At 36.0% G+C, this 23,376-nt stretch overlaps 1 protein-coding gene across 1 annotated transcript in view; it reads right to left on the bottom strand.

Annotated features, from left to right (window-relative positions):
* The window catches only part of LOC126966099 (papilin-like), a 28,100-nt gene that overhangs the window by 1,509 nt on the left and 3,215 nt on the right, over positions 1 to 23,376 (bottom strand). The window contains exons 2-16 of the mRNA XM_050809972.1: positions 22,408 to 22,488; positions 21,686 to 21,861; positions 20,095 to 20,227; positions 16,763 to 16,985; positions 14,798 to 14,918; positions 13,159 to 13,338; positions 11,104 to 11,280; positions 8,139 to 8,274; positions 6,948 to 7,084; positions 6,677 to 6,704; positions 5,810 to 5,887; positions 4,179 to 5,324; positions 3,224 to 3,385; positions 1,447 to 1,599; positions 631 to 838 (exon numbers count right to left, since the gene is read on the bottom strand). Coding sequence (XP_050665929.1) covers positions 631 to 838; positions 1,447 to 1,599; positions 3,224 to 3,385; positions 4,179 to 5,324; positions 5,810 to 5,887; positions 6,677 to 6,704; positions 6,948 to 7,084; positions 8,139 to 8,274; positions 11,104 to 11,280; positions 13,159 to 13,338; positions 14,798 to 14,918; positions 16,763 to 16,985; positions 20,095 to 20,227; positions 21,686 to 21,861; positions 22,408 to 22,488 — 3,139 coding nt within the window. The remainder of the gene's footprint in view (positions 1 to 630; positions 839 to 1,446; positions 1,600 to 3,223; positions 3,386 to 4,178; positions 5,325 to 5,809; positions 5,888 to 6,676; positions 6,705 to 6,947; positions 7,085 to 8,138; positions 8,275 to 11,103; positions 11,281 to 13,158; positions 13,339 to 14,797; positions 14,919 to 16,762; positions 16,986 to 20,094; positions 20,228 to 21,685; positions 21,862 to 22,407; positions 22,489 to 23,376) is intronic.

Genomic DNA, 23,376 nt, shown 5'->3' with positions numbered 1-23,376 from the left:
CATCAACCTTTAGAGCTTGACCTCATTTTTTGTGTAAGATTCGCTTTTGTGAGACATAATGATTTTTTTTATTTAAATCAGTTTCGTCGACTAGTCGATACCAACAGCGATGATCCGTGACTAAAGCTGAGAAAGAACTTCTATTTTCATATGAGCAGCACCGAGCGGCAGAAAAGAAAAACCCTGAGGCGTTTGAGATGTGGTGTTGGAGAAGGATGCCTCGGAGGAGTAACTTCGCATGGGCACTAGATTGTTCACAATTTGCTATCAAAAGTTCTTGGGGTATTTTTACCACTTAGACCGACGCCTTTCGAGTAATTTAGACAAGTTGATAGTAATAGGCAAGGTGGAAAGCAGAAGACCACGCAGACGATCACCTAGCCGACTGTCGGACCAGATCTTCAATCTGACAATTATTAGCCTACCACTTACGACCGCAATAAAGAAGTAACCTAACGAAATCCTTGAATTACGGACAGGACCTTCAAAACCGAAGAACGTGACCAAGCAGAGATGGCCAGCACATGGGATACCCTAAGATTTCGAAAATACACATTTACACAAAATTAAACGAATATTTTGAAATTGTTGAAACTCCATTAAATATTTGTTACTATTTAGTTAAATTACTCTGTATTCTTGCAGGCTGGTATTACGGGACATCCTTCATCATCATTTCCAGTAGCAGCAGTAATGTTGTCAGACTTGCAGCAGCCGTAGAGCGTCTCGTTACAGGGTGTGACAGGACAGCCCGCTCCTTTATCATCCAGAGCTGGTGATACACCGTCGGGACAGCAACCGTACTTTGTGTCAGCGCACGTCGTAATGTTCTTACAACCTTACAACAAAAGTAAACTTTTATTTTTTGTAGCTGTTGCATTCATTTTTTTTATTGCGTGCCCAGATCGTTGACTTACGGCCTTTTCCAATATTCCAATATCTCCTTGAGATAAAAAATCGTAACTATCGTTGACTTTTCTGTCCCAATAAACTTATCGACGTTAACTCATCTTATCCGTACATACCGTACGCTGTCTGTCAATGGGACGACGTATAGCTTACCAGGGATAGAAGTTTGTATGGAAATTGCAATAGTGAATTGGCAATAAGAATGACTTATCGGGTATATTGGGACAGCTTCAGATTACTGGCAGCTAATTACTTACAGTATAAGATAGTAACTTATCTGTATCTGTAGATAGTTTGTTGCGAAGTGCCTATAAAGTACACCTTTTAATTTATTTCTATTTGGAGATAAATCATATTCATATTTAGGTTTCGTCTTGCATAGTAGGAAATTTTAAGATAGTAGATACTGAGTCCGTTTGTCAGCAATCGGTTGCTGATTATAATTCAGTTAATGGAACATCCATGATTCAATTCTCTATTTATTAGTTAAGAAAGAACATTGAAGTGAAAAAGTAATATTTAAATAAAGACCAATACCTAAATCGAAAGGCCCCTTCGCAGGTGTTCGTTTGTCAGGACAGCATCCGTACGGATATATCCGAATATCCGTGCATTTAGCGATCTTACGCCTAATCTTACATTTCTGCCGTTGAGTGTATACTTCCACAGTTGATTTCCAGTCCAATTGAGCTAAAACATAAAATTACCATTAAAACACGATTTTCTATTAGATATTAACTATCCATATTGTGATGACTATTGGTGGCTTTTTAACCAACTTCAAAAAGGAGGAGGTTCTCAATTCGTCAGTATGTTTTTTTATGTTTGTTACCTGAGATCTTTCGACTGTGTGTACCGATTTTTATTATTCTTTTTTTGAAAGCTGGTGCTTCCCGTGTGATCCAATTGTAATTTGGTCTAGATCTGACAATGGCATCCATTAGAATACCATTTGCTAAAAGTATGTGCGCGACAAATGGACGAATAATTCAATATCGCGCGAACCGATTTTGATGATTATTATTTATTGGAAAGGATATACATACTTCAAAGGTCGTTTGGTGAGAGTTTGGAATGGAATCAGTTTCGTTACTTTGTCATGGAATCCATGACAAAGTAACGAAACTCTTCAATTCTAAGATGCAAATTAACGAATTTCTAATGTCTGTAATCATTAGCTTACGTTCATTACTGCATTGCAAAGTTTAGTAGGTCTACACAATATATTTAGACAAATTATTAGTGTGTACACTAAAAGTCAAAAAATAACAATAATTTAAATTGTTGTCGTTTGATATGTTGGAGTGGATGTCAGCCAAGGTAGGTTTGTAACTACATATATACATAGCTGTAGGTGAGATATGCTTGTGTGGCACGCACAACGTGACAAGGCGGCGGGAGGACACCGATTTCAAGAATAACAATAATTGTGACTAGAATTAGATTAATTAATTAGATTCTATAAAAATACGCAATATTTTTTTTGTTTTTAGTGCATATTACATTTATTGTTTTGGAAAAGTGTTTTTTGAAGTCCGTTGTTTTTTTTGTATTTTTTTTTATTTAACATCAGAAATAATTAAAATAAAAATGAATATCTCGAACATTATTACAGATATTATAGATATATTTAGATACTATTAGAAAAAGTAAATCTAAGTACCACTTAATTTTGTTGTGCAATACGTTTGTTCAAATGTCAGCTTACTTATATCACAACCTTATTAGCGACTTAAATTACATCGAAAACCTTATTTGTCTCTATTTAATTAATATTACGTATATTCTGTTGAAGTATATAAAAGTAAATACGTTTTATTGTAATAAATGTAACAAAGTGTCAATTGGATTGGCATATAATATTTTTTGAGCAACCTGAACTATTTTGAACTTCAAAGAATCTCTTTAATATTATATAGCCAAGCCCCATATAGCTTTTGCAGTGCACGTCCAATAATGACTGCCCAATTGAAGAAACTTTCGAAGAACAAATAGAAAGTGTCAAATTTTAGAAAAAAATGTAGCCTATATTAATCACTGCAGATAATATTCATAAAATCGGTTAAGTAGTTTTGAGTAATCTATAAAACACACAGAAAATCAAACCCGTTCTCTTCAAAATATTACCTATTAAATATAATCCCAATATTCGATGCTACGCGTGTCTTCTTAAAAATTGCTTCTATGGATCTAAAAATTTAGGACATGCTGATTGGCCGTCAGACTAGGCAAACACAACCAAGTTTTGGCCGCCATATAATCCTTTGATTTATGAATTTTAGAAAGAATTATAGTATTTATTTGATTTATTTACCTTCAGTAGTACTTTCTTGCGTTAATGATGTTGGTTCGTTAGATTCGATGGAAGATGTTTCGGCATATTCACTGGTTCCAGTCTGTGTTGTTCCAGCTTCTGTTATAGTAGAGCTTTCAGTCGAACTGAACCCAGCATCTGTTGTCGAGACTATTTCTGTTCCTGTTATCGTAAATAATTTTAGTAAAATAATGTGAGTGGTAAAAGGAGGTTATAACAAAAAGATACAGACAGACTACAACACACGATTAATAAGGTATAACAATATAGAATTTCAATTCAATATTATCGGTCCAACAAAGTGAGTCTCATTGCACGAATAAATTATGGTGCTGAATATATACGACTTGTAATTCGTATTAATTTGCAATAGTACTTGCCCCCTTTTCTCCCGAGCACTATTAGTTATCTTTCGGCTTGAAGAGCGCCATGGCTAACAAAATTACTTGTTTACTTAGACATAACATCGTATGTCACGTATTTGGCGACGACCTCATTCACAGTGCAATAAAGTTATGGATTTTCATTAATCACTTGAAACATGCCTTGCTTGACTCATCATAACTACTAAAATTTCATAAAAGTGGAATTGGATCGCGTTTGTTTGCGGAAGGTCATTTTGCTATGCTTTTGCATAATCTTAATCAAACATTGATATGGTGAGTCAATGTTACTAGGAGACTTTTCCTCTTGAAAGGTGAAATACGTGTACTTTAGAAAGTCATCCAAATATATTGGTATTATGGGTTATTATTGTGGCCATCAGGTTACCCACAAGTTCGTTGGTCAATAATCTAAAGAAATATTTATGTAGAGCTTCTCAATAGTCAATCAATACTTCGTCTACAGAAATCAGGTGGATGAATACCCAAGCTAAAGAACTCTTAAGTGTGTAGGAATAAATATATTATGGAAAAATAACTTATGTACTAATTACCTACTATAAAATACACACCTATTTCTGTGCTACCAGTCTGAAGACCTACATCAGTTGTGCCACTTGTAGATTCATCCGTATTCATTCCCGTTGTAGATTCTATAGTTGTTTCAGTAGAGCTGTCTGATGTAGATTCTACAGTACTTTGAGATGATTTGTCAGTATTTGTTCCAGTTGTGCTGTCTAAACTGCTTTCAGTTTCATCGTCGGTATTTGCTCCAGTTGTGAATTTAATAGTACTATCAATAGTACTATCTGTACTCGTTTCAGTAGTGGATTCTATTGTACTTTCAGTTCCATTGTCAGTATTTGTTCCTGTCGTTGATTCGAAAGTACTTTCAGAAGCATTTTCTCCATTTGTTCCTGTTGTAGATTCTATAGTACTTTCATAAGATTCGTCAGTATTTGTAGCAGTTGTAGATTCTATGGTAATTTCGAAAGATTCGCCAGTATTTGTTGCTGTAGTCGAATCTATAGTACTTTCAGTTTCATTGTCATTGTTAGTTCCGGTGGTAGATTCTATACTTATTTCAGTAGTATTATCTGTTGTTGTTTCTACAGTACTTTCAGTTGTTTCATCAGTATTAGTTTCAGTTGTTGAATCTATAGTACTTTCAGTTCCATTGTCATTATTTGTTGTAGTCGTAGATTCTAAAGTAGTATCAGTAGCAGTATCTGTAGTTGTTTCTACAGTACTATCAGAAGATTCATCAGTATTTGTTTCAGTTGTTGAAACTATAGTAATTTCAATATTTGTTCCAGTTGTGGGTTCTACACTACTTTCAGTAGATTCATCAGTAATTGTTTCAGTTGTTGAATCTAAATTAATTTCTGTTACATTATCTGTATTTGTTCCGGTCGTACTTTCAGTATATTCTACAATATTTGTTCCAGTGGTGGAATCAATCGTACTCTCAGTTGCAATGTCAGTAGTTGATGAATAAATAGTGCTTTCAGCATCATTGTTTGTGTTTGTTACAGTTGTGGATTCTTCAGTACTTTCGGTAGTTTCGTCGGTGTTTGTTTCGGTTTCTGTAGTGTGTTCAGAAGGTTTATTGGTATTTGTTAAAGTTGTCGATGCTATAGTGATATCAGTAGATTCATCTGTGTTAGTATCTGTTGTGAATTCGCTAAGAGTCACCGTTACCTCCGTTACACTTATATCTGAAAACGGATCACATAATGTAAGAACAAAAAAACTATATCCAACAATTTTTAAAATAAGAGAGAATATAATTACAGTTTTTATGTCAATTACGTATTTGCGAAACTTGAAAACAATTCTTTTAAAGATGTCTAACATTTGTTTGGCTAATGAAATTTATGGTCTCGTTTTAGTGGACCCTTTGATCCTATCCTATTCAACACACTAGCTTTATAACATTGGTATCCTATAACTGTGGAAAATTATCCTATAATTTATATGTAACTAGCTGACCCGACAGACGTTGTTCTGTTCATAATAAAAAAAACTCTTGCGGGTGGAATTTCGAAAAATCCGAAATTCCGAAATCTTAGCTGACCTCTACTCGGCGAATGGAATATTCCTACCAAATTTGAAGTCTCTACGGCTTATGGTTCCAGAAATATTGTGATGAGTGACTATATATCGGAAATCTCTTATATATATAGATTAACAAAAAAAATACCTGCACCAGAGCCTTCTTCAGTAGTAAATTCTGATTCAATTTCAGTGAAAGCGGTCCAGCCACCAGAGCCTTCTAGAACTGAAAAAAGAGATATGCAGTTACCTGTGGCAGTTTTTATAGTATCATTTCACAACAATTCTTTATCTAAAGTTTCGGATTACGTATGCCTCGTCTTATGAAGTTATTAAATTATTAAGGAGTTGAGGACTTTTAATGCATGTTTTACCAAAAATTCTAGAATCTTTTATAATTTTTCATGGTGACTCTTGCTGCAAACTACTTTACAAATATTACAGGCAGTGGTTGCCTAACGGCCATTCCAAATATTCAGCCTATCTCCGGTTGTGGCGTTCTTGAGATTAAAATCAGAACTACTGGTGACTTTTCTGTCTCAATAAACTTATCGATGGTAACTCATCTTATCCGTACACGCTGTCTGTCAATGGGACGACGTATAGCTTTTATGAAAATTAAAAAAAAAAAATAAGTTTTTATGGAAATTGCAACAGTGAACTGGCGATAAGACTGACTTATCGGGTATATTGGGACAGCTTCACATTATTGACAGCTAGTTTCTGACAGTAGAAGGTAGTAATTTATCTCTATCTGTAGATAGTATATTGGGAACGGTCGTTATTGTGTAATGTATGTGTAATTATTTGTCTTTTGTATACTGGCAGTTCTTATGCACCACCAGAAAATTCGCAAAATCGGTGTTGGGCTTTGCGTTTAAAGATACATAGCGTAAGGATACCCATCGTCAATACGGATAATAAATTACTAATGTATTTGGGATTTTTTAAGATTTTCCACGCTTTTTTTTTATTTACTTTTTTGGATATTAGTGTTACGAGAATCAATAGTTACCTGGGCTATCACTAAACATGACGTCGAGCTGAAGCAAAAATAATAAAATAATAATGTCAGCCTATATTTAGAATTAACTGAACGGAGAGTACCAAAAATAGATTACGAAAAACAAAAAGAGCTTGCAAAAACGATATTGAAATCTAAGCCCGGGAATCACCGTACAGGTTCTGTGCTCAAATAATTTATCAGCAGCAACAATTTTTCTCTCTCAACTCACTCAACTTAAATAGTTTCATAAAACAAACAGAAAAGGAATATGTTAGCTTGCCTCATTACTGGGAAGAGTGTCATCAATAACTTCGGCTCCTTCTTCTTCGTAGTCCTTTTCGTACTCAATACATTCCCCGAGAATGTAATCATCATCCATAATGGGTGTAGACTTAGTATTCAATGGTAGCATTTGGTCTGTAAGTATAACATTTACTATAAGTATTATCACTAAATAATAGTGTAGACAAAGAACTATGTGTCTTCAAAAACCTATTTCTAGGACACTGTATTTTGAACTAGTAATGAAGATTCATATCTAACTATCGTTTTGCATTATATGATAACAGACGACTACCAAATATTATATATAATACTAGCTGACCCGACAGACGTTGTTCTGTATATAATAAATAAGATAATGTTTTTTAGGAATTTGGCAATAATATTTCATAACATCAAGAATTGCTTCGTAAAAATGCACCCTGTTGTTGTAATGAAATTGTTTCACAGCATAACTGTCAAACCGTTGCGTCAATAAATTCGACGGGGTACGCATCTAAGCAAAAAAAAATTTGTTGTTTTTATTTAATTCCGAGCATTTTCCTATTTATTTACCTTTTAAACCTTCCCTGTACTTCCACAAATAATTCAAGGCCAAAATTAGCCAAATCGGTCCAGCCGTTCTCGAGTTTTAGCGAGACTAACGAACACCAATTCATTCTTATATATATAAATATAATATTTGGTGGTCGTCTATATATATATCTTCCAAGGTAAATGAAGTTAGTTGCCCACATCGAGATCGGATGGCTAAATCAATAAATTACCAGCGTCTGACAGTATGGGCGGCTAAGCTGACAGCTAATGGTAGTACCGTTAGTACCGCTAATATCGTTTTGTTATTGTGATGCATCATAGTATAACAATTGATTATGGATATTGATTTAAAAAATCTATTATTTTAACACAAGGTAAATAAATAGTCAAAACTAAATTAATTCATTAACATTATGAACTTTTGTTTAAAATATGTAGGTAGGTATAAGATAAATCATTAGTGTTATATAAATGTACCTATCTGCCCGTCTCGTAGCTAACAATAAGTATAGATACTCCAAGTTAGTAGACGAAACGTGAGTTATACAATACAAATGTACAAAGGAACAACTGATATTGATTGGGATTATCGGGAACCCGAGGTTCCTTATTATTTTACCTTTCTTCAGCTAAGATAAAATACGACAGTTACCTTCATCACAGGGCTGTTCATTACATGATCGCCAGTTCTCAGGAATGGAATCTTCAGCACAGTCTTTAGACTCCTTGTTACCGCGAAGACACATAATTGCTCGTTTCTGTTCACCGCCGCCGCATACCTTTGTACACTGAAATGTAAATTTACAAAAATATTATTCATAATATTTTTTTTCCGCATAGAAATATTCTACTACCCTCTTCTCCTTTACTATAATATATCCAGATTGTGATACGACGAGTTACAGCCAAATGACGAAGAGTCGGTTTGGCGTACATCAATAATTGAATGACGTCATATCAGTAACTTTTGTAAATTGCAATAGTACCTATACTAGATTTTAAATTTATTCATCCACAAGGAATCGATGCTTTTGTAATCATGAAGTAAAAACTACGAAAAATGTACCAAGAATACTGGCAGAATTCTGCTGATCCGTTGACCGAAATAGCTGCCAGCGCTTGGGTTTCCTGTGCCTCTGTTTAGACGCTTAGTTAGTACTTTGTGAATTATCCGCACCGCTGGACCACTCGAACCAAGTGACTCGACACAAAACAGCACGAAGATATAGCGTTAACTGAGACCGATATATGTGTTAAGTTTTCTATCTTTGGCAGTCAAAGCAACAGTTCCAGCACTAAATGAAATAGCCTGGACATTAAGAGGAACCATAATGTCGACGCAAGTCGCGTCCTAGGCCACCAGCATTCCCCGAGCTTATGGGAGGTCAAGCCATCAGGACGCCTGTCATCAAGACGGTATATTCGGAGCGGCAAATGTCCTGCGGATGGCTTCACTAATGCTGACGTGACAACTGGAACGGTCTGCCAATTTTAGGCTGGACATCTCCTGACGTTCTAACGCATCTACGTACCTACTCGCCACAGCAGCATTGATGTGGTTCACTTAGTTTTATTAAAAGGCATAAAACTCATTTATTTTCTCAAAATTAATTACTTTAGAATTCTTTTTGATGTCATTTCTAATATACGACACTACTATCGCTTCGGAAAGAAATGGCGCTCTGAAAGAGAAGAAGCGGTGCAAGAAATTCTCCCAACATTCTTATTTTTGCGCTCGTTTTAATCAAATATACACTATTGTACTGTCATTGCTATTGCTATAAAATAATCATAATCTAGTCCCAGGCTGTCGGATCACTTAGATATTCAGCTGTGGAGTCTACTACTCCACTACGACAGAGCTATTTTTATTAAAATATTTAAATTTATTTATAGATAATGCCTGGGACTATATTATAAAAGTGTATACATTTTATGAAGCCTGCTAGAATTAGTTACAAGCAATACCTTATTTGTAGTGTTATAATAATGAAAATCACCATTATGAGCAAAAAGGTGATGTAATTTTTGTGAACGTATATTAAATTTTCATAAGTGTACTGACAATTAACAGTCATAATATTTATTTCTTTAAATTTTTCTTTGAAAGCCTGTCCTATTCCTATTTTAATCGATAAATCGATATAATGTTTCAACATACATTAGTCCACGGTGCCGCGAACCACTGTGCTGGACATTTTTCATTCGGGACTTCGCATTCCTTGGTATCGCTGTATCGTTCTAGTTTGCTGCATTCCTTGTCATCAACCTTCTCCACCGATACCCCGTCGTATCGTCCACAGAATACAAGACGTGTTTTGTTACCTTTACCACACAACGCTGAACACTGAAATTATTTATAGAAATTAAAGTAAGGGAACAATTTACAGATTTTTTATAAACTTTACTTTCCCATCTGTATCTCTATATCGACCATTATCTTTATTACCTAAACAGAAAGACCAAGACAGTAGACGAATATTCAATAAAAAGAATAATAATATTGTTATATTTATTTCGTTTTGAGACAAAAAAAGAGGAAAAAATAAACCTTAACGATATAAAATCATTAATTGCCTAGCCGAACTAAAACGAAGAAAATATTTTTAATGTTCAACCGTTCTAAAGCGATGTAAAGTCAACTAGTTAATTATTATTAAAAACATCATAAAACATTGTTTTTTTTATAACTTTATTCTTTATGCTAGTAGTTCTACAGTATTCCGTATAGGTGGACACCACAGCGGCGCCGTGTATCAGCCCTGAAGCAGTATTTTTTTAATAATACTTTTTTTACAGCACAGTACAGAATTAGCAGGGCAGGGAAGGCGAGGCAGACATAGGCCACGAGCGTCTTTTGTTTTTTTTTTATAGTCTGAATGATAAATTTAACACAAACAATGTCCACAACACACTAATTCAATTAAATAATCTGATCCAAGAATTACCTGGAAAAAACATGTGTGCAAAGTTGAATTAGCGGTAAAAACCATGCATGCATCACGCAGAAATCTGTGCCCGCGACCGGCGCTACCACGAGACGCAGAGCAGGACAGAAGCATGTCTGCGCCGTACATGTTTGCACCGCAGCCTACGTTACAGCTCTTAGTACGTAGGTACATATGTCACAAAATCTGCTCTGCCTTGCGCTGCGAGCTTCGTCTACGTCTCAGCATACGCCCAATATTTCAGATTGTAGGGCGCCATAGCTAGTAAAACTACTGGGCAAATGATACTTTACATCTCATATCTCAAATTGAAGCCACTCACAAATTTGGGTTCAATCAAATACAACGGTGCCTTTTTCTGCTGTGAAACAGTAATGTGTAAGCATTATTTTGTTTTAGTCTGAAGGGCGGTAGCTAGTGAAATTACTGGGCAACTGAGACTTAACATCTTTTTGTCTCAAGGCGACGAGCGAATTGTAGTGCCGGTTTGAATTTTGTTTTTTTTTTCAAGAATCCTGGCCGGCACTGCATTGTAATAAGCAGGGCGTATCAATTACCATTAGCTGAACCTCTTGCTTGTCTCGTCCCATGAAGTCATATAAAAAATAAGCGAAAAAGTTAGTCTGGCAGGCATGAGCCACGGGTCATCAGTAATAGTATAATACGTACTTTGCTCCACTGGGTCGCGTACCATTGTACTTCGCAATCAGGTAATTTGTCTTTATCGCACGGCTCTTCCAAAACTGGCATTTGATGATAACTGCACATGCTTGGATCAACCACTTGGCGGTTTTCAGTCACGCATTGGGCTACCCTAGTTCTGTTTTTAGATGAACATGTATCACACTGGAACACAAACATTTGATATTTATTTTCAAAGTAATTTATTCAAACAAAAAAAAATGCTTACAGCTATATCTATATTTACATGAATCCCTATTTCACTTGGTCACGGCATCACGCGTGAACGGCTGAACCGATTTCGCTAATTCTTTTTTTGATGTGTTCGTTATTGTTAGGAGAAGGTACTTATGGAAATTGAAGGTGAAGAAAAATAATTGGGGGTAAAAGTTAAGAATACTTCACAACCATATAAAATTATTTCTAATCTAACCTTAGCGCTTTGGACAATATAAACTTTATTAATGTAACCTTTGACATAGAATTGACAGAATGCGTGCTACAAACATTCTTAAAGAGGGTGTAAAAAAACTGAATTTCGTTTATAACAGAATCTTCGGTCAGAGTTATTTTATTGATGAAATACACGTTAAGTAATTAATTTATTATTTCTTACACAAGGTTATTGAACTTCTTAGTTAAGAGCCATCACACTTAATTTTTAACCTGAATTTTTATTCAGGAAAATTAGCCATTTGCCAAGTTTTTAAGAATTAGTCAGTGTTTAGTTTGTTTTTAATACCAAAGAACAAATGATGACTCAGATCAGATATTGTTTGTGAAAAAATCTACGGGTCGTTTTATAGTGTTAGCAATTGTTTTATATAGTCACAACATATTATAAAACAAAGTCCTCTGCCGCGTCTGTCTGTCTGTCTGTTCGCAATAAACTCAAAAACGATTGCACTGATTTTCATGCTCTTTACACCAATGGATTGGATGATAGCGTGGTCGAGGAAGGTTTTAGATTATAATTTGTAAAGTTTTTGTACAGATTTTTGTATACATTAATAAAAAAATTAAAAAAAATTGTATTCAATGATGTTTGTTAGAGGTGCCGGAAAAAAGTAAGCCGTCTGGGAGGTTTCAACGAAACAGCTGTCTGAACGTTTTGAGATATTATAACAAATTAATGTAAGGTGGAATTGTGTATCTTATATAAGTCTACAGAATAGACTGTATGGCATGTGTATATCCTTATGGCACCTTAATACTTTAAAAAAACGGTAGTTGCAGGGTATGATCATTCAGATATACGTTTTACACATTTCCGATGGCTTTAGACTACATTATTCCCGAATACATCTTTTTTTTCTATTGACAGAACAGCGTCTGCCGGGTCAGCTATTATATCTATAAATAATATCATTACATGAAAGTGTGGTAAAGTACATTATTGAGAATCTTCGATCTATCGAGAATCGTCATTAAACAAAAAAAAATAACAATAAAATATTTTTTACAAAAAACACTGACTATAAACATACATTTGAAACAATAAGCAATCCCATTTCTTTCGCTGCGTTCGTGAGTAAAAAATAGGTACCTACGTACAATAAGTACTAACAATAGATTAGTAAATAACTTCGATTAAGGATTGGTCTCTGCTGCGCTCCAGCTAGATACCACAGGCGTAGTCGCAAAATGCGGCAACTAATACTACCGGCTCAGACTACAGACTCTCAAACTAAAATGCCGGTTTACGTAGTAAAAAAAAAAAAGAAATAAGAGAGACACGGAGATCACATATCATGAGTAAGTATTTTGTGTTTTATTAATTTCAATGTAAAATAACACGAAGCGTATGTTACAAACATTTTAAAGATGCCATTGAGTGTCAAGATGCCACGCACACAAGCATCTAATAGTTGCTGTAATAAAATAGCTATTGTTCTTAGGTAGTGCGGTATCTATCTGGAGTGCAGTGGAGGCCAATCCTTAATCTAAGGCAAATAATAAAAAAAGTAAGGATTTTTTAATTTTAATTATACAATTATTATAATAATTGATATCTATTACGTTTAATAGTAACTCATATCTTACCCCCGTCCAATTACTGAGCACCCAATCCACTGCAACACAAAGATGCAGGATACAGGGCTGTTCTGCAGGTGGCTTCTCCTCAGGACACTCCTCGTCTCCAAACACCTCCACTCGACCGTTGACTCGCCGATGACAGACCACTTGCCGGATTTGCTTACCCCCACCACAAAGCTTGTCACACTATTGAACAAATTCAAATATTTTATTCAAAATAGGATGTGACATCACTTATTGAAAGTCAAAAACTACCACCCATTCCAAAAAGAACGCTTCAGGCCTGAGTAGAATGGGCGTAACAAACTTAGCAGGCTTATTTACATCAAAAAATATGTTTACAAAGTAATATTGTACAATTAAACTTATTATTTTTAATAGCCTGAGGGCGGTCGCTCTATTCCCAATCTGTGGTATCATTAAGACAGTCATTTATGTTATAACCACACAAACGTTTTTTAACAATTCTTTTGAATATCGTTATAATTTTGTTTTAAAGATTTTTCTGGGATCTTGTTGTAAAAGCATATACATCGCCCCACAAAAGACTCGCTAACTTGACCTAGCCGAGTAGTAGTCATAATAAGTTTATGTTTATTCCTCGTGTAAACATTGTGATTGTTACAGTTTCTAGAAAATTCCTCAATGTGCTTATGAACAATTATGAAAACGTAAATCATTTAGCAGGTATTATGAATAAACTAAGAATTACAAGCCAACTAGCTGATGCCCGCAACTTCGTCCGCGTAGATTAACGGCCTTACAAATAAAATTTGCAGAAAGCTATAAGTAAGCATAAACCAAGAATATCTAAAATGTTTACAAAATATAGACATTTTGCTTACGAATGGTTTGTTCGGACGTACGAGTATAACGTTTCCCGCGTTTATTTGCAAGGCAGCTTGTCATTAGGAAAACTTCAGAATATCATTGTATTGACAGTGTTGTCAACGATAGTGTAAACATTTTGCATTTTCTTTGTTTATCATCAGTTATAACTTTATACCAAGTTTATTTGTAAGGCCGAAAGGGTTTTTAAATAAGTAATAAAATAATAAGCAGGTTTGGAATTGAAGTTTATCTCATGTCCTATTCCAGTTCCGGTTCCCGTTTTCGCTCCCGTTCCCAACATATTATATGAATCTTATTTCGAGGAAGATTGCTATGGCAAACTAAACCTACTATTGGTATAATTATAATTATATTTTCACAAATCCCGCGGGAACCATTGATTTTTCTAGGATAAAATGTAACCTTTGTGTTTTCCGAAGCTCTAATCTATCGCTGTACTTGTGTAATTTCATTAAAATCGGTGCAGTTGCTCCGGCGTAAAAGCGTAACAAACAAACTTACATTCACATTTATAATATTAGTAAGGATGAAGATGAGTGGCGTTCTTCTACCAAATACAACCAAACTATAGAAAGATACGCGATGCTACCAGGACAATACATAGGCAAAAATCCTGAGCGGCACTTCATTGTAATGGGCAGGGCGTATTAATTACCACCAGTTGAACATACTGCTCGTACGTCTCGTAGTTCTCAAAACAACGAGAAAGATAGAAAATACACTGTTTTTATGATAGTCTTAAATATAATTATTATTGCAAATATTATTTGAAATTATGAGTAAATTTTCTTACAGCTTTCCATGGTCCCTTGAACCAAGTTGGACAGGTTGCGTTCTTGTTACATTCCTCGAATCGAGCCGGTTTTCGTCCGTGGAGCTCGATGCATTCCTTATCATCGACTATTGAGGAATGTCTGAAAGATATCAAAGAATTTAGAAGTCTTTTACAATAATTTATACGTCTAGACTCTAGATAGACTGTGACAGCTGTGAACACGTAGAAAAAAATAGCGGTGAGCAACAGCTAACAAGCCTCTATTTTAAGCAACGCACCCACACTTAAACAAAGTGACTTACTTATCGCCAGTGTAAGACGTAGCTTGTCATGCACACTTTACTGTGTTTCAGTCTGAAGGGTGCCGTAGCTAGTGAAATTACTGGGCAAATGAGACCTAACATCTTGTGTCTCAAGATGACGAGCGCAGTTGTATTGCCGCTCAGAATTTTTGGGTTTTTCAAGACTCCTGAGCGGCACTGCATTGTAATGGGTGGGGCGTATCAATTACAGCTCGTCTCGTCCCTTATTTTCATAAAAAAAGGCTTGAGCAATAAACCTAGTCTAATGTTATGCGATACCTAATTGCAGAGGCTCTATCTAGATTCTAGACGTAAAAATAATCTAAGCTAGAAGTCACATCCTCAAAAAATACATGATGCACTTATGGAACAATAGGTAGCCTTGCGTAAGTGTACTTTAATAGTTGGTTATTCCAAGCTTATCTGAAAAGCAAATAGTAATCTCAAAAGCTGATTTGAGATTAATCTCAATAGAACCTTTTCTTGTCCTTGATTAACGAGGCTTGAAGTTGTCGTTCAGGTGAGTTCATTAGACATAGTAATTCTAGATATTCTCATCTTTCTAATGGCATGTGCCTTTTATATATGTGTTGTGCATATACGCTACAAAGTATTGGGAAAGATTAAACATCACGAACAGAACTGTTGTTGCCAATAAGCCTGAGATACAGCAAACACCTAAATACCAGGATATAAAAAGTACTTGGAGATATTTCAACCAGAAATAGTTCTAGTTGGCTCCACAATAATAGTTCTGTTCGTCATTTCCGTAAATGGTCTGATTTCGCATAATCTCAAGCCACACTTCATTAAGTTTAATCTCTTTTATAATTTATATGAAAAGTTACGAACGATGCGGGATTCGAACCCGCCTTCGCGGTTACGTCCCGTCGCTCTTCTAACTAAGCCAATCGTCCGAATGCAGCATAATCTACAAATCTTGGTATGTTTGTGCGACTCTCGGGTTGTGGCTCCATCCCACATCGTCCATAAATATTGGTCGAAATTGAATTAATATATTACTAAACACAGTAATGTATAAACATTACTGTGTTTCGGTCTGAAGGGCGCCCTTCAGTAGCTAGTGAAATTACTGTGCAAATGAGACTTAACATCTTGTGTCTCAAGGTGAAGAGCGCAATTGTATTGCCGCTCAAAATTTTTGGGCTCCAAGAATCCTGAGCGGCACTGCATTGTAATGGGCAGGGCGTATTAATCACCATCATCTGAACGTCCTGTTCGTCTATTCTCGCATTTTCATAAAAATATATAAATTCTAGCTTTCACCCGCAACTTCGTCCGCGTAGAATAGTTACTTTGGGGAGCATTTTTTTAGGTGTGAAAACTTGGATTCTTTCGCCCCCTTTTTCATCCCCACACACATCGAAATTTCAAAAACGCTAGAACAAATATTTATTTATTTCTTATCAAGTGCATAAATACAAAGTTTCATTGTGTCATCTTTGATTGTGACAAAATTCTATTCAAACCTCCACCCCCTATTTCAACCCCTCCAAACCTCTTAGTCATGATAAAAGATAGCCTATGTCCTTTTCCAATTTCTAGTCCATCTCTGTACTAAATTTAATCGAGATCGTTTCAGTAGTTTATGCGTGAAAGCGTAACAAACTAACATTCACACTTATAATAACGCCACTTTATGTGATAAATGCGTGCTTACCCATTACTGATGACCTGCTCACAGCGAACCTGCCGCGATCTGGTTCCATCTTCTCCACAAGGCTTCGAGCAGTTACTCCAAGGTCCCTCCACCCAGTGCGCTGGGCACACCTCCGTGTTGCAACTCTGGTTGGTAGGTGGCTTAAGACCTTCATCACACAGGTTATCTTTTACTTCATCTAGTTCATCACGCGACCGACAGCTCACATTGCGTGTTTGAAAACCTGATTGAACGAGATAAAAGCGGTAAATACTAGTACCTACAATATTTGTTAAGCTGGAACATCTGTTACTAATACATACGTAAGTATTACCTATTCTGCGCTAATACACCATTTGACGTCACCATTCATGTATTTGCTTAGCATAAGAACAAACACCAAAGCCTCCCGTGAGTATCTTACAATGCCATCACTTATCACAATACCTACCTTATAATACGTACAAGTATAACACATGTATTTTTACATAATTTTGTAAAAGAAACATTTATTGCACGGCGATCATTTTTAATCGACTTTAAAAAAGGTTCTCAATTGTACTGTATTGTAACAATAATAATAATAATATAATAATTATTGTAACTACATTATTTTGTCGTAATTATTGGATTGACTTTTAGGAAGTCTTTTCATTTCATTTAACTTAGGAGAACTTTAGAAATAAGTCCATTATTAAGTTGTAGTACACAATTATTTTTTTACTTTTTAGTGCTTAATATAATGTTTTGGAATAGGTTTTTTTAAAGTCGGTTGGTATTTGTTATTTTTTTTTTATTGGAATTGGCTATAGCACATATACACAGTCTTACAAAATTTGTTGTTGCTGTCCATTGCATTGGCTAAAATAGTCACTCGTTAGTGAAAACTTTACTAAATGCATCTTTATCTAAAATTTGTTTTAAATTAGTCAACTCTGCTTCTATTTTGTATCCAATATTTTGGTATCGCACAATTTTATTGGTAGGTACTAAGCATAATATAATTTGATTAAGTTATTCGTATACATCGAATTATGAGAAATAAAGTTTGCCAACTGATTAGCAATTACAAAAATTGAAATAAATAATATTGAAAAATTATCAAGATGTATGACAAAAACCTCGAGGCGAGCGACTTCGTGTTAGTAGAACACCTTCCTTACTAGTCGACGTCGAATCTACGAACGAATTGAATCTTTGATCGAACTTATTTATTCGTAGCTTCGTTCACCTACCTCTCTATACAACACACATAAGCTTCTTTGACTGTTTAGTAACTTTTTATTTATTATACCTATTAAATTTAAACGCGAACTCTTAATACCTACTAAGCATTTAGATTATAAATATTATGATTGAATAACTTAGAAGTGGCAACCCTAACTGCTCTGCCGGCTCTCGCGTTGTGATTGCCGGCAAGCTACCTCTGCTCTGATTTGCTTCTAGATGTATTACTTACTTTGCTAGTGGACTAGTGATGTGAACAGTATGGATATCGATAATATTAGAAATTGACATTTAATCAAACATGCTGTTATATTACAGTAATTTATGTTACTATACATAATGAAAAGCATTAAATATGAGTGTGGGTTTATAGTGGTTAGTGACCCTGCCTACTGAGCTAGAACCCGGGACGGGTTCAAATGCCGGTAAGTGCAATAATTTATATGATGAATATGAATGGTAGTTTCAGAGTCATGGATGTTTACATGCATTTATGTATGTATGTTGTATTAAATATATCGTTGTCTTGCACCCATAGTACAGGCTGTGCCTTGTTTGGGGCAAGATAATTTGTGTAAGAGTGTGTCAGTATTATTATTATAATAACATCACACGTGTATTTTAATGCCTAATTATTTACAGTTACATACACTACTTTATCTACCCACATATCATAAGCCTCCACGATGCATTCAGGAGCCGCATATTATGATTTAAAAATTGAAATTTAGTTTATTATGAAATGTGCAGGCATTTGACGTAAGTTTGAAATAGTAGTAATTACAGTATGGCGAATGGCGACGATGTACAATCCGGCTAAGTTAGAAACCGAAAATTTGATTTAAAACAAAGTGGATTTCGGCTATGTTTGTTTTTTACAAGATTATAGCTGTCATCTGTCAATCTATAAAATATGACTGCACGTTTCATACTCGAGTGAATGGCTTTTTTCAGATAGAGTTTCGCTAGGCTGCTGAGCACCATACATTTTAACCGGTTATAATGGTAATGAAAAGTTTTCTGGCAGCTATCATAGTTTTTTTTTTTCAGAGACTAACTAGAGTCAGCCCCAACTATCATATCGTTCGATATCTTACTTACGTGCAACATTTGTCAACTTTGTTTGCAACTTGACATTTCATTTCCAACTAAACGTCATCTTAACTGATATTAGAATAGGAGTCATTTCAATTAATTTCTTTGTTTATCAGAGATCTTCGAAGGGAGGAAGCGAGTATGCATGTATTTTGGGATTGACTGAAAGAAGTGGCGCACTTCATGGAACCTTATTAATAATTGTAGAATGTAACAAAACTAAGAAAACGCAAATCGTAATTAAGCCTAAAAAAGTGGGAGAAAAAAGATATACCTAAAAGTAAAATATAACCCTAAAATTATTAAACGATAATTTGTATCTTATGTCTATGCCTAACTACTGTCTGCTAAAAGATATGTGGCAGGTCGGCCAGCAGTGGAAATTTAAAGATATTAGTAAAAAGTGCTAATAATTGAGTATTAACAATTCATTCTTTTTTCAAGCAGGTATCGATACTTTCATAGAAGTTACCTACTCATTTTAATACCAAAAAACAATAATAATCATATTGAATCTTATTGTGAATTACTACTGATTTGAGTAGGTATCAATAGTTCGATGGTGTCGGAAGTCGGAACATCCATAATAATCCATAAATAAATAACGACAAGGGCTGTCATGTCAAAATATGAAGATGTCAATTGCTCAAAACGTTCTGTTAGTAAAAGATGACTTATTTTTAATAAATTATAATAATTTCTTTCTTTTGACTCCCATATCTTAGCGCTTCAATATTTTTATATAAACATCGTATAAACTTATGTTTATAATTAATATAAACTTGTACTTGTAAGATGCTTCCTTAATTTTTAAATTATTGGGTCCATTCCCGCCATCTTCCTTTGAATGAAATAATAACTATCGAAATCGATGTTATTATTTAGCATAACATTTTTACAGATAAGAAATTTCTACCAACAAAACAGTCTATTTTAAATGTGGTCATAATGTTCGCTTCTTGAACACATCATGGAGGGCTTATGATACTTGAGTATATAAAAAATATTCTTTATTTCAGTGTTAGTGATACCTCCACCACACGAAGCACTGCAGGGTGTGAATTCACCATGAACCCAGTTGTATTGCTGATGCGGAAGGGGAGCAAAGGCGGTCGGCAAGCTGTACTCATACTGAACACCCACATTGTCATCAACGAGGAGCAGCTAAAAATAAAAGTTGACATAGAATCATAAAATGATCTCTTCTTCTTCCCATTTAGATACAAGTTTACAAGCCTGTTCAATATCACGCACGCCATAACAATGTTAAATATATTTGACTAAAGAAACATCATACATCATCAGCCCGAAGACGTCCACTGCTGGATAAAGGCCTCCCACAAAAACATACAGAAAAATATTATAATTTAATTATATTCCATCAGATAACCTGACAAATCCAAATTCTAATTTCAACCGAAAAAAACCTCGCAGTTTCGACTAAAGAGTCTGACAAACATACCGAAATTTAAGTAGGATGCATCATTGGACGGTTGGCTGAGCGGTAAGTACGTTAAGTAGCATAGCTTATAAATTTTGGCACGAATTTAAGGTTGTATTGTTACCAGATTCTTCGGCACTAGTAAAACCCTTATCTTAAGACTCAATGGCTGTATGGTTTTCAAGATACGTTCTCCCACTTTCAACCAAACAGGAATGAGCTTTCCTGTATGATGTTTCCTGGACGATATGACATGGGGGCGTTTTTAAAAGGCGTTTTGATTAGTCAGCAAAGCTTTTGTGATTCGGCTAGTTCTGTTTAAAAAAATATTGTGCTTATAAGAATAGGCAGTATTACTCGTTTTGCTTACTATACTACTGTAATTGCAAGTACAAACTAAATCTTTAGATTTGTTTTATTGACAAGGCTTTTTGCAAGTTCGATAGTTTGTTTTGATCGTTATCCGAAGCTAGCCTGTTAGAAATGACCGAACAAGCTATTCAAAATAATCTTCAATAATCTTCTCTCGACTGGTTTTGTGTGTATATCGGGTAGGTCTGAAAATCGGCCAACATCAATTTTTTTTTCATATCCCTAAATGATAAGGGTGACCCCTAAATATAATTTTTTTATTTTTCTGACAAATATTTATATTTTTATCTTATCAGCGTTAAAAATACATACAACTTCATATTTTCACCCTTCTATAATCAACCCCTGTTTTTTAATCACTTTTTTTATATTATTCTGTTCCATCCACAGATCCGCAATGGGGTTATAAGATGGCAATTGATTTTATTAATTATTGTAGTACGATATATTTGTTAGGTCTGAATATCGGTCGTCATCTATTTTTTTATACCACAAAAATTTAAAATATTGAATTTTTTGTTACTTTATATGGCAATACAATATTTACTGGGTCAGCTAGTTAATTTATAATAAAGCCCACACCGCAGCGCCCCTCTCTACCCACGTCGCCTGTTTATTACGAAGATGTACTACAGAATTTTTACTTACTTTGCCATCAAGTGACCATCCTAGTTGGTACTCCTATTCCTGTATTAGATGACTTTGGACCAAAAATAATAACATTTTTCTATATCAGAAAATTTATTTACAGATAAAAGTCTCGTAATGTGTATCCATATTATCCTACACTATAAAAGATTTAAACTTACTGATAAATACAAGGGTTCTGTGGTGGGACCGAGAGTAGTCAGCTTATCTGGCGCAGCAAACCCTTGGGGCGAACGCTCGTAGTGCCACAGGGTACCAGCTATCACAATACTCCTCGGAAAGTCGATGCGGTATCCGCCGTTTAAATAATATTTGTCCTTGATCTTGCTTCTGATAGCTGGAAGTATTCAATGAGATTATATACTATTTTTTTCACGGAAGCTTTGAATTTTAGTATGAATTATTTCGCTAACTCAAGTCTAAATCGGCGTAGAATGAAGTTGTACATAAATATATCATTATATTTTAGAGAAAATACGTTGCCAATAAATAAACGAATGTAAAATGAAGGCCAGTAGTGATTCGCTTAAGACATAAGTTGTCAAGTCTCATTTGCACAATTATTTTATTTGCTACGGGCGGCGCCCTTCAGACCTAAACACAGTAATGCTTACACATAACTGCTTCACAGTAGAAATATGCGCCGTTGTGGTACCCATAATCTAGCCGGCATCCGGTGCAAAGGAGCCTCCCACTGGTAAAAGATTGCTTAGCGGTCGTGTACATCGTGTGTATGTGTGAGTGCATTGATTCAGGCGCTCTAGTATGAACATTAAATACTATTTTATTACCGTATTGTGACTGTAATATACACCTAACCAACATGCTGTGCAAGAATCCTCCCACTGGAACTTATTATTAAAATAAAAATATAAACTCTTACCGAGGTAGTTGTTTGACTCCCTTACTTCATAAATCACAATGCTTGTGGCACCTTCAGGTATTAGAAGCACGTCGTTATATCCTGTGGTTTATAAAAAGGAAATATTGAATTAATAGTAATAAAAATAACAATAACCCTTATTTTAATTTTACATTTATTTTTTTACATTTTTAAGTGAGTATGTATGTTACTTAGATAAGTATACAAATATGATTTGTTTTCTGTTATGTTATAATATGTAAATATGATTTGTTTTCTGTTATGTGCGCAAGCTGCCCGCGCTGCTCGCCAGCATGAGCCGCACCACCAACTCGTACGCGGCCAAGCTCAGGTAGGCCCCAGTGGCCAGTGTGTGTGTGTGTGTAGTGCTGGACATGTCGCGCCACATCGCGCTGTACGTGTGCGTGCTCCGCGCGGCGCGGGCGCTGCACGCGGCCCGCTGCCGCCGCCTGGCGCCCGCCGTGCGCAAGCTGCCCGCGCTGCTCGCCAGCATGAGCCGCACCACCAACTCGTACGCGGCCAAGCTCAGGTAGGCCCCAGTGGCCAGTGTGTGTGTGTGTGTGTAGTGCTGGACATGTCGCGCCACATCGCGCTGTACGTGTGCGTGCTCCGCGCGGCGCGGGCGCTGCACGCGGCCCGCTGCCGCCGCCTGGCGCCCGCCGTGCGCAAGCTGCCCGCGCTGCTCGCCAGCATGAGCCGCACCACCAACTCGTACGCGGCCAAGCTCAGGTAGGCCCCAGTGGCCAGTGTGTGTGTGTGTGTAGTGCTGGACATGTCGCGCCACATCGCGCTGTACGTGTGCGTGCTCCGCGCGGCGCGGGCGCTGCACGCGGCCCGCTGCCGCCGCCTGGCGCCCGCCGTGCGCAAGCTGCCCGCGCTGCTCGCCAGCATGAGCCGCACCACCAACTCGTACGCGGCCAAGCTCAGGTAGGCCCCAGTGGCCAGTGTGTGTGTGTGTGTAGTGCTGGA

This window comes from Leptidea sinapis, chromosome 9 (assembly GCF_905404315.1).
Source record: "Leptidea sinapis chromosome 9, ilLepSina1.1, whole genome shotgun sequence".
NCBI classification, from domain to species: Eukaryota; Metazoa; Arthropoda; class Insecta; order Lepidoptera; family Pieridae; genus Leptidea; species Leptidea sinapis.
This window is presented reverse-complemented; position numbering and strand designations above follow the sequence as displayed.